Source organism: Cebus imitator, unplaced genomic scaffold (assembly GCF_001604975.1).
Source record: "Cebus imitator isolate Cc_AM_T3 unplaced genomic scaffold, Cebus_imitator-1.0 Scaffold69, whole genome shotgun sequence".
In the NCBI taxonomy this organism is placed as follows: domain Eukaryota; kingdom Metazoa; phylum Chordata; class Mammalia; order Primates; family Cebidae; genus Cebus; species Cebus imitator.
In genome coordinates this window covers 6,055,471-6,069,364 of record NW_016107384.1, presented here as the reverse complement: position 1 = coordinate 6,069,364, position 13,894 = coordinate 6,055,471, and the positions used below count along the sequence as shown (strand labels likewise).

Here is a 13,894-nt window from a genome sequence, read left to right as displayed (position 1 = left end):
AAAAAAAAAAAAAAAAAAATCTGAGTTCTAAAAGATTCACCTCAAATTCATTGCTCTGGTCTAAATTATTCTGGCTTTCTCAAGGAGATCTTTTACTCTCAGATTTTATATAAAAATTTAAAAGCCAGACAAATATATCACAAGAAAAGAAAATCAAACACCAATATATCTTATGACCACAGATGCAAAAATCCATGACAAAATATTAACAAACCAAATCCAGTAGCATATAAAAAGGATTATGTACCATGACGAAGTGGGATTTATCCCAGAAATGCAAGGTTGGTTTAACATATAAAAATGAATTAATGTTATAAACCATATTAGGAGAATGGAGAGGGAAAAAAACACATGATCATCTCAACAGACACAGAAAAAGCATTTGACTATATCTAGTGCCCTTTCATAATCAAAACATTCAACAAAAATTAGCCAAGCATGGTGGCACATGCCTATAGTCCCAGCTACTCAGAAGTCCAAGGTGGGAGAATCACCTGAGCCCAGAATGTCAAGACAGCAAGACAGAAGTGAACCATGATCATGCCATTGCACTCCAGCCTGGGCAACAGAGTGAGACCCTGTCCCAAACAAAGAACAACAACAAAAAACCACACACACTCAACAAAGTACAATTTGAAGGAATTTCCTCAACTGACAAGGAACATCTATACAAAGCCTACAATTAATATCATACTTAATGATGGGAAAAAAAAAAGCTTTCCTCCTATGATCAGGAAAAACAATGTCCACTCTATTAACATTTATTCAACATCGTAATGGAGGTTCTAGCCAGCGGAATTAGGCAAAAAGAAATAAATAAAAGGCATCCAGACTGGAAAGGAAGAAGAAAAACTGTTTGAAGATGACGTAATGCTATTCTATATATATAGAAAATCCTAAAGAATCTATGGAAAAACTATCAGAGCTAATAACAAGCTCAGCAAAGCTGCAGAGTACAAAATCAACATAGAAAAATCAGTTGAATTTCTATACAAAGAGCAACCTGAAAATGAAATAAAGAAAACATTTCCATTTACAATAGCATCAAAAAGAATATTAGGAATACATTTAACAAAATGAGTGCATGTTGAAAACTACAAAATACTGTGAAAAGAAAATAAGGAAGACCTAAATAAATGTAAAGCTGCTCCATGTTCATGGGCTGGAAGACTTGTTTGTTTGTTTGAGGCAGGGACTGACCCTGTCGCCCAGGCTGGAGTGCAGTGGTGCAATCTTGGCTCACTGCAGCCTCGCCCTCCCCAGGCTTAAGTGATCCTCCCACCTTAGCCTCCCAAGTCGCTGGGACTACAGGCACGTCCCACTTGCCCAACTAATTTTTTTCTTTTGGAGACAGTGTTTTGAGAGTGGCAGGAGGCAGCCAAATGCCTAGACAGATAGGGGCAGGTGCCTAGTGAAACCCCAACTCCAAGCAGAAGACAGTTTAAAGCTTGAAAGCCAAGCTACAAGTTAAATCCTTGGACCAAACTGAGAACTTGCCTTCCTGTTTGGTGCGTTTTCCTCTGATTGATCCCCACTCTTCACCTATTTTACATATACCTGCCCTTTCCTAATTAGTTTTCTACATTGTCATGTCTATCTTTGAGTGGTGTCTTTGCTTTAACCTTTTATTGCATAATCACAAACCAATCAGCATGCACTTACCATTCTGAGTCCATAAAAGGCCCCAGACCCAGCCACACAGGGAGACTTACCTGCCTTCGGGTAGGGGAACCACCCCCTGCATTCCCTCTTTGCTGAGGGCTTTCCTTTCGCCTAATAAATTCTATTCCACTCACTCTCCTGGGTCTGCATGCCTAATTCTTCTTGGTCGTGAGACATGAACTCAGACCCAGCTGAGCTAAGGAGCAGAGAGACCACCAAGTTGTCTGAGCTGGTCTCGAAGTCCTGGGCTCAAGTGATATTCTCACCTTGGCCTCCCAACGTGCTGGGATTACAGGCATGAACCACTGTACCCAGCTTGAAAGACTTAATATTAAGACAGCAATACTCCCCAAACTGATCTACAGATTCCATGCAACCCCTATAAAAATTCCAACTGCCTTTTTTGTAGAAATGGACAAACTGAATCCTAAATTCCTAAAACTGAATTCCTAAAATTTGTATAGAAATGCAAGAAACTCCAAATAGCCAAAACAATATTGATAAAGAAAAACAATACTGATAAAGAAAAAGAATGTTGAAGGACTCATATTTCCCTGCTGTAACTTACTACAAAGCTACAATAATCAAGACGTTGTGTAAAAAAAAATTTTTAAGACAATGTGGCAATGGCATAGGGATAGACACAGACCAATGAAATAGAAATGAGAGTCTAGAAACAAATCTTTAAATTTATGGTCAATTATTTTCAACAGTATCGAGACAAATCAACGAAAAAAGAAGTCCTTTCAAACAAATCATACTGGAATAATCCAATAAATCCCCACATGCCAAGGAATAAATCTAGACCCATTCTTCACAACGTATACAAAAACAAAAATAACTCAAAGTGGATCAAAGAACTAAGAGCTAAAACTCTTAGAAGGAAGCGTTAACTGTAAATCTTTGTAACCTTGTCTTAAGCAACAGTTTCTTAGATATGACACCAAAAGCAAAAGCAACCAAAGGGAAAAAAAATAAATTTGACTTAATCAAAATTTAGAATGCTTATGCCTCTAAAAACACACCAAGAGAGTGAAAATGCAGAATAAGAGAAAATCTTTCTAAATCATTTATCTGATAAGCATCTACCATCCTAAATGTATAAAGAACGCTATGATTCAACGATAACAAGACAAATAACTCATTTTTTAAATGAGCAAAAGGAAACAAATAGACATTTTTCCAAAGAAGATATAAACAATAAGCACATGCTCAACATCACTAGTTACTAGGAAAACACATATTAAAACAACGATGAGGCCTGATGTGGTGGCTCCTATCTGTAATACCAGCACTTTGGGAGGCTGAGGCAGGAGGATCCCTTGAGGCCAGGAATTTAAGGCAGTAGTGGGCTATGATCATGCTGCTACACTCTAGCCTGGGCAACAAAGCAAGACCCCATCTCTTAAAAAACAAAACAAACAACAACAACCAAAAAAAAAAACCTTTTTATTTAAGTATCATCTTTTTACAGATGGCAAATTTAGGGTTCAGATAAGTGAGGTGACTCCTTCAATGTTACATAGGTTANAAAAAAAAAAAAAAAAAAAAAAACACAACAGAGTAAGACGGTGCAGTGGCTCATGCCTGTAATCCCAGCACTTTAGGAGGCCAAGGCAGGTGAATTACAAGGCCAGAAGATAAAGACCATCCTGGCCAACATGGTGAAACCCCAACTCTACTAAAAATACAAAAATTAGCCAGGCGTGGTGGCACACGCCTATAGTCCCAGCTACTCTCGAGGCTGAAGCAGGAGAATCGCTTTAACCCAGGAGGCAGAGGCTGCAGTGAGCTAAGATCAAGCCACTGAACTCCAGTCTGGGTGACAGAGCAAGACTCTGTCTTAAAAAAAAAAACAACAAAACAGAGTGAAATACCACTCACTTGTACATTCACAAGGGTGACAATTAAAAACAAAAAAACAAAATCACAAGTGTTGGAAAAGATGTGGAAAACTAGAACCCTCATAAACTGCTGGTGGGGATGTGAAATGGTGTGACTGTGGAAAACAATTTGGCAGTTCTCAGAAAATTAAACATATGGTAAATATGACTCAGCAATTCCACCCCAGATACTTACTCAAGACAAGTAAAAACATATATAAAAACTTGTACACATAGCAGCATTATTCATAATAGCCAAAAAGTATTAATCCAAATGTCCATCAACTATGACATAAATGTGATATATTCACACAACGGAATATTTTTTCAGACAAAAAAACGAAATGACAGGCCAGGCGAAGTGGCTCATGTCTGTAATCCCAGCATTTTGGAAGGCCAAGGTGGGCAGATCACTTGAGCCTAGAAGTTTGAGACCAGCCTGGGAAACATGGAGAAAAATACAAAAAATTCAAAAAATTAGCCAGGCCTGGTGGCACGTGCCTGTGGTCCCACCTATTCAGGAGGTTGAGGTGGGAGTATCACCTGAGCAGGGGAGGTCAAGGTTACAGTGAGCTGAAATCGCACCATTGCACTCCAGCCTGAGTAACAGGAGTGAGACCCTGCAATACTAGCTCTTTGGGACGCTGAGGCAGTTATGATTATGTTTTCTTGTTATGTGAATTTTTCCTTTAAAAAAAAAAAAAAGAAAGGTGTTACATGCTACAACATGCATAAGCCTTGAAAACATGCTAAGTAAAAGAAGCCAGACACAAAAGGGCCACACATAGTATGACTATATGACACATGCAGAACAGACATGTTCATAGAGACAGAAAATAGATTAGTGGTGTCAAGGGATGGGGGTGAATTAGGACTGCTAATTAGTACAGTTTATTTTTTCGGGTGACAAAAATGTTGAGGAACTATGCTGATAGTTGCATTAACATAGTGAATATACCAAGAAAACACTGAAACAGATATGATAAAAGGATAAATTTTATGCTCTGTGAATATACCTCAATACAAAATAATTTTTAAAAAAAAAAAAAAAAAAAAAAAAAAAAAAAAATTTTAAGCAGAACAATGTTGTGCCATCCTAGCCCCCAGGCCAGGGTAGTCGCATTAGAAAAAGAAGAGAAGAAAAAACTGTGTAGGTGAATTCATCAGACTAAACTTGCAAATCTGGCTGCATGTCTCCATGTCTCTGTAAATTGGCAGGCCTATAAAAACTAAATCTTGAGTATTGTTGTTTTTAGTGAAGAAAGGGAAATAATGTGCAATCTGAAATTATCTCCCATCCCACAAAATGCTTCTCTTCCTATACACCCTACCTGTATGAATGACAAGTTACCACAGCCAGAAACCTGGGAGTCATTTTAGATTCCTTCTTCGTTTCACCCTTCACATGCAATAAAGTCAAACATATTTTAGCTCTTAGAGGCTATTTCTCCATGCAATATCCTCTTTTCTATTCCTACTACTGAAATCTCTCCCTTAATCCTTATTTCAAGTTTTGTTTCCTTAACAGCTAATCTACATGCTACTATCAAAAAGAGCTTTTAAACCAAAATCTAACCAGTGAAAAGCCTTCAACAGCTCTCCCAACACATACAGCACTTGGAATCTACTCAACATCTCCAGCAAGCATCATTGTACAACACTCCCTAAGCCCACTTTATACTCCAAGTAATACAGCTCCTAATTCCCTGCACATACCGTGCTGTTTCAGGCCTCCTCTGCTTAAGCTATTTGCTCAGCCTAGAAAGACTTTCCTAACCGCTCAAGAAAATGTAATCTCTCCCACCCATCAATTTCCCAAACATTTTGTGCGTATGGTTAGGTAAGCACTTCATCAGTTTCACTTTGTACTATTTTTTTTTAATCTTCTCTAACAGACAACATGATACGAGTGCCCGAAACTATGTCTTTGCCTATTTAGAATCTCCATAAAGATGCTCCTTACATATTAAACACATACATACATGTATGCACTAGACAAACTATGAACTCATAAACTAACACTATGGCAACAGTACTTTTAATTCACATAGGGAAACAATCATAACTGCCTCAATAATTATGTGGTCTTTTGAAAGATTTAATACAGTTTTTAAAAAGCGACATAAATACGCCTACACGTCAACAAAGACACCTAGAAACACTTCAGAAAAATCTCTACAACCTGATTATAAACTAGACCCGAAAAAAAAAAAGTGAACGCTGGGAAATTACTATCTCTAGACTGTACATTAACAAGACGGAAGTGAAGAACAATCTCACATGTGACAGAGCATCTCAAAGGGGCATTCTTTACCAAAAACATGCAGAATCAAAATTTCAACTCCCCGCCCAACCTCAGGTGTCCTTTCAAGGCTCAACGACAAGTTACATCACTAATTTAATTTAAAGGACCAGTCCTCAAGTTTCTCCCAGTCGAAGGAACCACGTGTCACTGAACCCTGCTAAACAACCTAACGGAAGGGCTAATTAGTTTTGGGAATCGGGAAACATTTACACCTTTGCAAAGTCCAGCTAAGCAAGTGCTTTCTTCACCTTCCAGAGCCCCAGGTCCTCTTCCACCACACAAAAACCACTCAAGTGCCCTACGAGCCTGACTACTGCCTCGAACACAGGCCGGAGCCGGGCAGTAGGCGAGGACTGGCTTCAGGACCTCCGACCACTGCGGTTCAGAGCCCAAAGCCGGTCTACCCGCAAAGCCAGTCTACCGCTTCCTTCCCTCGGCGGCTCCCGCGACCTCTGGGCCACATAAGTCTCAACGCGCCCGGCCTCACCCTGCGTAGCTCCTCCAAGACCAGCCCCAAGTACGGCTGAGGAGTAGCCCCGGGCTCCTCCATGGCGCCAAGACTGCTCTGGCAGTGGCCACAGTAACCCTGGCCTGCCGGGGCCACAATAAGCCGCGGAGAACACGCAGCCTCCGGTCCGGAACCCGAATCCGCACCCGGCAACCGGAGCGGACCACTGCGGAGCCGGCTGCGGGGGTAGCTGGGGGACGCGGGCACCCACAGGCCTTACAGGCCCACGCTGCCCACGCCGGCTCCCTTGTTACACGTTACATCCTGAGGCACCGCAGGTCTGAGCCCGACCCGCACAAGCCTGCGACGCACCCTGTCTTCGCCACCCCACCCCTCAGTTTGGTTTCGGCCAGGCAGCCGCTGGGAGGTAGAGAGGCGGGGAGACGCTGGCAAGCGCGAACTTCCCCTTCGCGCAAGCTTCGCAGACGTGTCCTGGTCGTTCGCTCTTAAAGGGGCCGGCGCTCTACCTAGCGAAGCCACCCAGTCTCGTAGTAGAGAGGCTTGGGGCTGGAGAACGGGATTCGGCCTCATACTCTGCGCTGTCGTGTGAGCCGCACAGCCCCAAAGACCAGGGCTTGGTCCCAAGGTCCCCGCCTCGGGTGGCCCCGATGGCGGCGGCAAGGTTTCTCCCAGAGGCGCCTCGGCGCAACCCCAGGGGACGAATGCGGGCGCCCCCTCGACCTGGGGCCGACGCCAGGCCCAGCCCCGACACCCAGGGCTTTCCTTGCGCCGCCCGGCTACAGCCCGCTGTCTGTGCCCAGCAGAAGCCCTGACGGCGGCGTACCCCAGGAGACCCCACCGGCCCCGGGACGCCAGTAACCGCCGTCATTCCAGACAGGAAAACGGCCTGTGGGGCACCCGCCGGTGCGCCCTGCCAACCATGTCCGGACTTTGGACTTTGGACAGGAAGGCGTTCCGGCTCAGCTGTGGTCTGGTCAGAGTTTAACCTGTCCCACGCAAGAGAACCTCGATCGGGTCTCCTCGCTTACCTGAGTCACCTGGGCACTTGCTAGACCCAGCTGTCTTCAATTCCATTAGTGCCCAGTTACCCAAATGCTAAATCAAATCCCTGTGGGCTTTGGCCCGTCGCAGCGCGCGCTGTTTTCCTCCGAGAAGAGGGGCTAAAAGTAGAACCTTGCCCTCTAAATTTAGGACCCTATTTTTAGGACTGTTGAATAAAGTGCCAAGTGCTGCACTTGTTCGTAGGAGACAGTTTTAGCTGACGTAGGTGTAAAGGATAACCAATCTCGTACATATGTCTTCCTTGCCAGCATAATCATTCTCATCAAATTCTGCCTTCTCAAGTCTTTGCTGAAGCAACTCAAAAAGGAGCAGATACTTCTTCCTAAACAAAACACTCAAGAGAACTCAATAGATGAACAAAATCTTAGAAATTTTCCTGATGTAACTACTTGTAGCAACGAATTGTTACGCCATTTAAAAAATCAAAAACTGGCCCAAGTTCACAGCAAGTGATTGTCAGAACCAAAATGCGGCCTGGCTTTTTAGAACTCAGATTGCTGTTTCTCCTTTGCCACATCAGCCTAAGGAGTTTCAGGAAATGCTAGTATCAGAGTAGCCGAAATTGCTTAGTAATTCTCCATTGTTAAGGTGTAAGGTATTACACAACTTTCATACGTGTTAGATAGACAGTGTATTAAAATTACATTACTGAATAGTTTATTAAAGTTAAAACAAGCATAATCAAACTTTTATCTTTAGAATTTCACAGAATCCTAGAACAATGTGTATGCCTCAATTAAAACATTGTATTACTCGATAAAAATTCTTCAATGTGTCTGTACATTTTCGGGAGACTCCAGAATCATTTTCAAGTTTTAGAACTTACAAAAACAAAAAAAAAACAAAAAAAAACAAGAAACCTCCTTTGCCCTCCCTAAGTCAGTCTGTACCCCTCTCCAATTTTCAATAATTACCGTTCCAAATATTAAAAAGATTAAGGACAGGATAAATAAAATGAAAAGAAAAAAAAAAAAGAAAAATCTAAGTTTCCCCCATAGTAAAAACACAGTAAAGCTTAACAAACTTAGGGCAAAATTTCAAACTTATTTTTTTTTCTGTATACTTAATAGTTACATAGAAACTCACCTCTTCCTCCAAATTTTTCAGTTCCATTTCTTAAAAAGCTCATGTTAAAATTTCCTAACATGTAAATAAAGTTCTACCAGGCACCTCATATCCTTGAGAAAGATTTCAGATTCTAAGATATTCTGTACTCTTCTGTTTCCACACTGTGATCCTGTTTTGACATTTGTGTGGTAAAGGGGTGCTACAGGTGGAGTTGTGACTACCAACTCATAACCCAATTTCATGGACCTCACTCCTTATTAAATATATAGATACTCACATATATATGCGCCTATATTTTTTGAATGTCATACATATTACTAACCTCTTTCTATAATTGAAAAGAAAAATCCTGAATTTGATAACTGATAAAAATTACAGTGTTTTATTCTATAGCCTATTCAGAGAGAGTACATGATTTATATCATGCAAAATATGTTCAAAACCTGTCCTCCATAAGCAGACATGGAATTTTTTTGGTCTTATATAGTAACTGTTTTAAAGCAGATGTTAGAACAAATGCTGTTAGTGTTTGTAACAGATACAGAAAACATCCAAGAACATCAGAAACATGCTAACCAGTAAACTTTGTTCACAACTTACACTGATTTCCCTTTTGAAGGGCCCCGTTGCAAAGCTGTAAGTACTAGTTACTCCCTTTTAATTAAACAGGCAATGTCACTGGCTTTAAGATCTAGTCCTTTAGAAGAAAATCAAAATTGTGGAGCCACATCTTTAATCTCTGTACTAGCGATGTAAGAGTTGTTCTCAAAACATATTGAATCAGGAACTACCTGCTGAACAACAGCTAGGTAATTTCCATTGTATATTCCATGAATAAATAGAGCATTCTACTTAAGAACATATAAATGTTAGAACTCAAAGAGGCTCCTCAATTATGAAATATATAAAAAGTAGTGTTAAGAATAGAACTACCATTGGACCCAGCAATCTCATTACTGGGTATATACTCAAAGAAGGTAACTTGTTCTAACAAAGGCACAAGCACTCTTATGTTAATCGCAGCACTTTGCATCACAATAGCAAAGACAGGGACTCAAGCTAGGTGTCATCAACAGTGGATTGGATAAAGAAAATGTGATATATATACACTATGGAATACTATGCAACCATAAAAAAAGAAATCATTTTCTTTGCAGCAACATGGATGCAGATGGAGGCCATTGTTCTAAGCAAATTAATGCAGAAACTGAAAACCAAATATCACATGTTCTCGCTTATAAGTGGCAGCTAAATCTTGGGTAGATACAGACATAAAGATGAGAAAAATAAACACTAGGGACTCAAAAATGAGGGAGTGTGGGTCAAGGACTGAAAAACTTTCCACTGAGTACTATGTTCACTATCTGGATGATAGAAGCCCAAATCTCAGCAACACAAAATCTACCCTTGTAACAAACATGCACATGTACCCCTTGAATCCAAAATAAAAATGGAAAAAGAAAGAGAAAGAAGGAAGGGAGGGAGAGAGGGAGAGAGGGAAGGAGGGACGGAAAGGAAGGGAGTGAAGGAAGGAAGGGAGGAGGGAGGGAGAGAGAAAAAAAAAACAGAGGAAAGGAGGGAGGGATGCTGGCCACAATGGCTCAAGCCTGTAATCCTAGCACTTTGGGAAGCTAAAGCAGAAGGATTCCCCTGAGCTCAGGAGTTCCAGACCAACCTAGGCAACATAGTGAGATCTCGTCTCTACAAAAAATTTAGGGGGAAAAAAAAAAAAACTATCCACCAGGTGTAGTACCACATTCCTGTAATCCCAGCTACTCAGGTGCCTGAGAGGGAAGGATTGCTTAAGCCCAGCAAGCTGAGGCTGCAGTGATCAGTGATTGTACCACTGCACTCCAGCCTGAGCAACAGAGCAAAAAAATAGAAAAGAGATAAAAGACCAAAGGGGAAATAAATTTTCAAAAGATATACATTAAATTTTCAGATTACTCTTGCCAAAGCACCTTGTGGAGATTTGAAAGAAATACTGTCCTACATTAAATTTTCAGATTACTCTTGCCAAAGCACCTTGTGGAGACTTGAAAGAAATACTGTCCTACATTAAATTATCAGATTACTCTTGCCAAGGCTCCTGTGGAGATTTGAAATACTCTCCACTTTCCATCATGGAATCAGGAGACTCAGTATACTAGTAGCTCTCTAAAATCTGCCTCCTTGGCTGGGAGGTCTGGACTGGGCGGAACTCACCACAGCACAGCAAAGCAGCTGTAGCCTGACTGCTTCTCTAGGTTCCTCCTCTCTGGGCAGGGCACCTCTGAAGGAAAGGTAACAGCCCCAGTTAATGGCTTACAGACAAAACCCCCATCTCCCTGGGACAGAGCACCTGGGGGAAGGAGCGGCTGTGGGCAGCTTCGGCAGATTTAATAGTTCTGGCCTGCTGGCCCTGAAGCGAGCAGCTGATCCTAACAAGAGGGATTCTCCTAGCACAGCTCATCAGCTGTGCTAAGGGACAGTCTTCCTGCTCAAGTGAGTCCCTGACCCCCATGCCTCCTGACTGGGAGAGACCTGCCAACAGGTGTCAAGAGACACCTCATACAGGAGAGCTCTGGCTGGCATCAGGCCAGTGCCCCTCTGGGATGAAATTTACAAAGGAAGGAGCAGGTAGCAATCTTTGCTGTTCTGCAGCCTCCACTGGTGATACCCAGATGAACAGGTTCTGGAGTGGACCTCCAGCAAACTGCAGCAGACCTACAGAAGAGGGGCCTGTTATAAGGAGAGCTAACAAACAGAAAGCAGCATCAACAAAGGACCCCCACACAAAAACCCCATCCAAAGGTTACCAGCCTCAAAGATCAGAAGTAGATAAATCCATGAAGATGAGGAAAAAGCAGCACAAAAATGCTGAAAATTCCAAAAACTAGAATGCCTCATCTCCTCCAAATGATTGCAACTCCTCTCTAGCAAGGGCACAAAACTGGACAGAGAATGAGATTGGCAAATTGACAGAAGTAGGCCTCAGAAGGTGGTTAATAACAAACTCCTTTGAGCTAAAAGAGCATATTCTAACCCAATGTAAGGAAGCTAAGAACCTCAATAAAAGGTTACAGGAACTGCTAACTAGAATAAGCAGTTCAGAGAGGAACATAAATGACCTGATGGAGCTGAAAAACACAGCACGAGAACTTTGTGATGCATACACAAGTATCAATAGCTGAATCAATCAAGAGGAAGAAAGGATATCACAGACTGAAGATCAGCTTACTGATATAAGGCGTGAAGACAAAATTAGAAAAAAAGGAATGAAAAGGAACAACAAAGCCTCCAAGAAATATGAGACTATGTAAAAAGACCAAACCCACCATCATTGGTGTACCTGAAAGTGATGGGGAGAATGGAACTAAGTTAAAAAACACACTTCAGGATATTATCTAGGGGAACTTTCCCAACCTAACAAGACAGGCCAACATTCAAATTCAGGAAATACAGAGAACACCACTAAGATATTCCTTGAGAAGAGTAACCCCAAGACACATTATCATCAGATTCTCCAAGGTTGAAATAAAGGAAAAAATGTCAAGGGCAGCCAGAGTGAAAGGTCAGGTTACCAACAAAGGGAAGCCCATCAGACTAACAGTGGATCTCTGCAGAAACCCTACAAGCCAGAAGAGACTGGGGGCCAATATTCAACATTCTTAAATAAAAGAATTTTCAACCCAGAATTTCATATCCAGCCAAACTAAGCTTCATAAGCGAAGGAGAAATAAAATCCTTTCCAGACAAGCAAATGCTGAGGGATTTTTGTCACCACGAGGCCTGCCTTACAAGAGATCCTGAAGGAAGCACTAAATATGAAAAGGAAAAACTGGTACCAGCCACTGCAAAAACAAACCAAAATATAAAGACCAATGACGCTATGAAGAAACTACGTCAACTAATGTGCAAAATAACCAGCTAGCATCATGATAACAGGATCAAATTCACACATAACAATATTAACTTTAAATGTAAATGGGCTAAATGCCCCCAATTAAAAGGCACAGGCTAGCAATTTGGATAAAAAGTCAAGACCCATTGGTGTCCTATATTCAGGAGATCCATCTCATGTGCAAAGACACACATAGGCTCAAAATAAAGGGATGGAGGAAGATTTACCAAGCAAATGGAAAGCAATAAAAAAAGCAGAGATTGCAGTCCTACTCTCTGATAAAACAGACTTTAAACCAACAAAGATCAAAAAAGACAAGGGCCCTTACATAATGGTAAAGGGATCAATGCAACAAGAAGAGCTAACTATCCTAAATATATATGCACCCAATACAGGAGCACTCAGATTCATAAAGCAAGTTCTTAGAGACCTACAAAGAGACTTAGACCCCCACACAATAAGAGTGGAAGACTTTAACACTCCACTGACAATATTTGATAGATCAACAAGACAGAAAGTCAACAAGGATATCCAAGACTTGAATGCAGATTTGGACCAAGCAGACCTAATAGACATATACAGGATACTCCACTCAAAAAAGGCAAGGGCCTTACATAATGGTAAAGGGATCAATGCAACAAGAAGAGCTAACTATTCTAAATATATATGCACCCAACACAGGAGCACCCAGATTCATAAAGCAAGTTCTTAGAGACCTACAAAGAGACTTAGCCCCCCCCAACAATAATAGTGGAAGACTTTAATACCCCACTGTTCATATTAGATAGATCAATGAGACAAAATTCACAAGAATATTCAGGACTTGAACTCAGCTCTGTACCAAGCAGACCTAATAGACATCTATAGAAATCTCCATCCCAAATCAACAGAATATACATTCTTCTCAGTGCCACATAGCACTTATTCTAAAATCAACCACATAAATGGAATAAAACGCTCCTCACCAAATGCAAAAGAATGGAAATCATAACAAACAGTCTCTCAGACCACAGTGCAATCAAATTAGAACTCAGGATTAAGAAGCTCACTCAAAACCAACTTGATTACTTGTAAAGCTCAGATAAGTTTTCTTTCTAAAATTTCTTGAATTATTGCTTTCTTCATTTACTTTCTCTCCTGGAAATTCTATTCTTGGCATAAATCTCTTGGCTTATTCTACATTTTCTTTTTTTACTCATAAATTTCTATTTCTTTATTTTTCTTTTTTAGATAGTTTATATATTTGAACTTTCAAATCACTTACTCAGTTTTCAGTAGTGCTGATTCCAATTTCTTCACATTTTTGGAATCGTTAAACCTAAAAATCATTTTTTCCCAAAACTTTGCTTCATCATAATTTCTTTGTTATATTTGAAAAAAAAACTGCCTCCTTTAATTTCGCATTGCTTTTGATGTGATGGAGTCATTTAAGAACTATCATTTTAGCCGGGCGCGGTGGCTCAAGCCTGTAATCCCAGCACTTTGGGAGGCCGAGGCGGGTGGATCACGAGGTCAAGAGATCGAGACCATCCTGGTCAACATGGTGAAACCCCGTCTCTACT

The 13,894-nt window shown here is 41.1% G+C and overlaps 1 protein-coding gene across 15 annotated transcripts in view; it reads right to left on the bottom strand.

Annotated features, from left to right (window-relative positions):
• MIA2 (MIA SH3 domain ER export factor 2) overlaps positions 1 to 13,894 on the bottom strand; it is a 110,056-nt gene that overhangs the window by 73,947 nt on the left and 22,215 nt on the right. For 2 of the 15 annotated variants that reach the window (XM_017530877.2, XM_017530882.2), the window contains exon 1: positions 7,348 to 8,155. The exons of 4 other annotated variants lie outside the window; for them this stretch is intronic. Coding sequence is in view for 4 of the 11 variants with exons in the window: in XM_017530875.2 (XP_017386364.1) it covers positions 6,338 to 6,400 (63 nt within the window). In the remaining 7 variants the exon portion in view is untranslated. Of the gene's footprint in view, positions 1 to 1,662; positions 1,978 to 5,934; positions 6,008 to 6,337; positions 6,764 to 6,891; positions 7,024 to 7,142; positions 7,163 to 7,347; positions 8,156 to 8,467; positions 8,607 to 13,894 lie in introns of those variants that run through there. 9 more of the 15 variants (XM_017530875.2, XM_017530881.2, XM_037739386.1 and 6 more) reach the window with 8 other exon arrangements.